At 38.9% G+C, this 3,202-nt stretch overlaps 1 protein-coding gene across 1 annotated transcript; it reads right to left on the bottom strand.

Annotated features, from left to right (window-relative positions):
- Positions 1–654: 654 nt before the first annotated feature.
- On the bottom strand, positions 655–2,322 carry LOC119079612 (carboxypeptidase N subunit 2-like). The gene has a single exon (XM_037187608.1). It carries the CDS (start codon positions 2,303–2,305, stop codon positions 707–709), a length of 1,599 nt encoding a protein of 532 aa, XP_037043503.1. The 5' UTR covers positions 2,306–2,322; the 3' UTR covers positions 655–706.
- Positions 2,323–3,202: the final 880 nt, after the last annotated feature.

Raw genomic sequence — 3,202 nt, 5'->3', positions numbered from 1 at the left:
AGAGTGGCACAAAGAGCCATGGAACGGAGTATGCTTGGAATTACGCTCAGAGATCGAATGACAAATCAATGGATTCGACAACAAACAAAAGTCGTTGATGTCATGGAAAGAATAGCATCTTTAAAGTGGAGCTGGGCGGGACATATTGCAAGAAGGACGGACGAACGTTGGACCAAAAAGATCATGAACTGGAGACCACCTAAAACACGACCTAGAGGTAGACCACCAGAGAGATGGAGTAATGGTATAAAGAGAATTGCAGGCGCAAATTGGCAACAAGTGGCAACTAATCGTTCGGACTGGAAAAGAATTGGGGAGGCCTACGTCCAGCAGTGGACAGAAACAGGCTGAAAAAGAAGAAGAAGACATTTACGCATTTCTGCTTTATCGTTACCACTATAGTGCACTGTCTGGTCATTTTTCTTTTTTAAATTGATAAGCTGAAATCTGATCAGATTTATCGAAATTTGAAAACGGTGCGAACTGTCCGATTACACCGTAAGATAAAGTCAAGGAGCAAGATATTAGATTATCGAAAATAGTCTTAAGAAGCACTCTGGACCCTCTGGACTGATGTACCTCCGCCCGTCGGAACTTACAGTACGAGTAGGACAAACGTAACAATAAAACTCACACAATTAATGATTTTGATACAATTTATTTGATGTCCGATTTTACAATCAACGAGAACATTTACAAATTAATTTTAATCACTTGGTGCAGTGAGGTCGCAGCCGTCAAAAGTTAAATGTAAAGAACGTAACATAATATTGTATCCGAAACACATTATACCGTATAAGTTTATCGAAAACGGTTTTTGCGCAACATTCTCAAAATGTCGAGGAGTTTGTTCTTGAAGAAGGTGATGCACATCACACAAGGAGCAATTGAACGTATTTCCGTCCAATACGAGCGTGCTGTTGTATCGATAGAGATGTTGCCGCAAATATGATATACCACTGAATTGAGAAATTTTATTCCGACCTAAATTTACTTTCGTGTTCTTTTCGAATATTGCCAAATCTTCGACGGTTATGTCCTTAATTTGATTGGATGATAAATCTATTGATAGACCGGAAATGCTTTTAATCTGTGCAATAGGCACCGTTTCAAAACGATTACGAGACAAAGTTATAGCCTTTAGCATTGGCACATTAGCGAACAAATCAATTGGAAGTGAAGTTAGCGTATTTTCGAAAAGATTACCAGCTAAATTAACGCTCTCTAACACTGGTAGGTTATCGAATAAACCAGCTGGAAGTGATGATAACTTATTGTTCATAAACGAGACCTTTTGAATAGCATCGGAATTTTGAAAAATATTTTGCGGAACGGTCCGTAGCTCACACGAATAAATGTCGACATCCTTCAATTCCGGCAAATAACTGAAGAATTCTTCGGGAAGAGTATCCACTTCTTCTTCTGAAATGTGAATGCTTCGTAACTTTTTATTTTTTCTGAAAAGTTCGGACGGAAAAGCCTTCACTTTGTTAGCTGAAGAATGGAATTCTTCTAAATTTACCAGAGGATTCAGGGTATCGGAGTCATAGCTCAGAACATTGGTGGAAAGCAATATCCATTTAAGTCCAACCAATCCTTTCATCGATGCAGCAGTGAGAGGATTCAATTGAGAGTTTTGAATATATAATCTAAGTTCTGTGTTATTTTCGAGTCCATCGCTGTTGAAACTTCCATAAATATTATGCAAAAAAATTCGCCTTGCGGATGAGAACAAATTCAAATTCGGATGTTGCATATTTAGATGGACCTCATTTAGCGACGGTAATTCCGATGGAGTGTTTGGTAATTGGCTCGGTGAGTATGTTTTGAGTTCTATTTTCCATAAGTTGTTCATACCAGTGAAGTGAACCGATTTCCAATGCAAATCCACAGCGTCATGATCGAGTTGGAATCTTAGCCCAGTCAGATTTGGCATACCAGCAGCTAATGACGAATTGAACGGAACTGTACAGTTTGTATAAGCAATCTGTTGTACGGATTCAACGTCTATTTGCGATAGCACATCGAATACCAACTGATCGTTTGTGTAACATGTGACATAAGCTTCGATGAGTGGAAAGTATTTTGCTGGATCGAGCATACCCCTGAGTTTACCGCTGTCCCAGATTTTAAATGTGACGGAGGTGGGCCCGTTTGCTGGACAGGAAAACCAATTGTCTTGTTGGTATTTCGAACAATCACATAAGTCCGGGTTACACCGACTTTTTCCAGTTATAATCGATTGAATTAAACAAAACGTAATTACGATTCGCAAAAGCGATTTGTAATTCTCTCTCGAACTCATTCCGACTGTACACGGATCAGATAGTCAACAGAAACTGATGTTCTTTCTTGACCGCTACATCCAAAATTGTTGTCGAGTCCATTTATATCAGTATCGACGTACTCTGCGTCAGAGGTGCACTCTGTACGTAAAATAGTACAGCGAAAAGATTTGCTGACTGGCTCAACATTATTTTCCATTTTTGAACAAAGGTTGGGCGGTCGTAGAAAACAGATTGCGAGGGTTTAAACGTATCGCAATAATGATTCGATACATGTAGTTGCTACCCTAGCGTTGAGTGTTATTGAGTATTTCTTTCACCTAGCGTAACGCAACGTTAGGAACCCTCCATAAAATATGTCAGACTTCAACTTTGTCACACTAGAGCTACGCTGGGTCATTAATAGTTCTATTGAAATTAATCGTACGGCTCCTTGTCAGTCGTCATACAAGTTCATTCGTAGTTAATTTCATAAAATTTCACTAATTTCACTACTATCTTCTTGGGCCATATCATCAGGAGATGCTATGAACTTTGACGACAATTTTTTTTAGAAAGTAGATAAGTTTTGAACCCGTCTCTCAGTTTTAGTACGTTTCATTGGTACCAATTGGTACCACTGTATGTATATATGTTTAACGTTGTTGTCTGTACAACAAACTAAACGCATGATCACTTATCAGTCTTGAAAGAAGCAATTCCATTTTTTTCGTTTAGTTTGGTTTGAGTAGTCGTATTGTACAAATGCACGACAGCACCGGTCTTCATTTACTTCTCGATTTGAACTGAACCATAAATCATACTCGGGGAGCAGTAGTGGTCATTATTTAGCGTGCTCTGATTATCGTGGGTTGTTCTGTTGTTCAGTTTCCAAGACAGTATCGAATCGAGCATCCTTAATTCATCTTGTGTGGGTA

This window comes from Bradysia coprophila, unplaced genomic scaffold (genome assembly GCF_014529535.1).
Source record: "Bradysia coprophila strain Holo2 unplaced genomic scaffold, BU_Bcop_v1 contig_324, whole genome shotgun sequence".
Classification (NCBI taxonomy): domain Eukaryota; kingdom Metazoa; phylum Arthropoda; class Insecta; order Diptera; family Sciaridae; genus Bradysia; species Bradysia coprophila.
The sequence above is the reverse complement of the archived record's forward strand: the minus strand, read 5'-3'. Positions and strand labels throughout refer to the sequence as shown.

Coding starts and splice junctions, on each gene's coding strand:
- LOC119079612 (XM_037187608.1), bottom strand. CDS start 2,305: ATGAGTTCGAGAGAGAATTACAAATCGCTTTTGCGAATCGTAATTACG.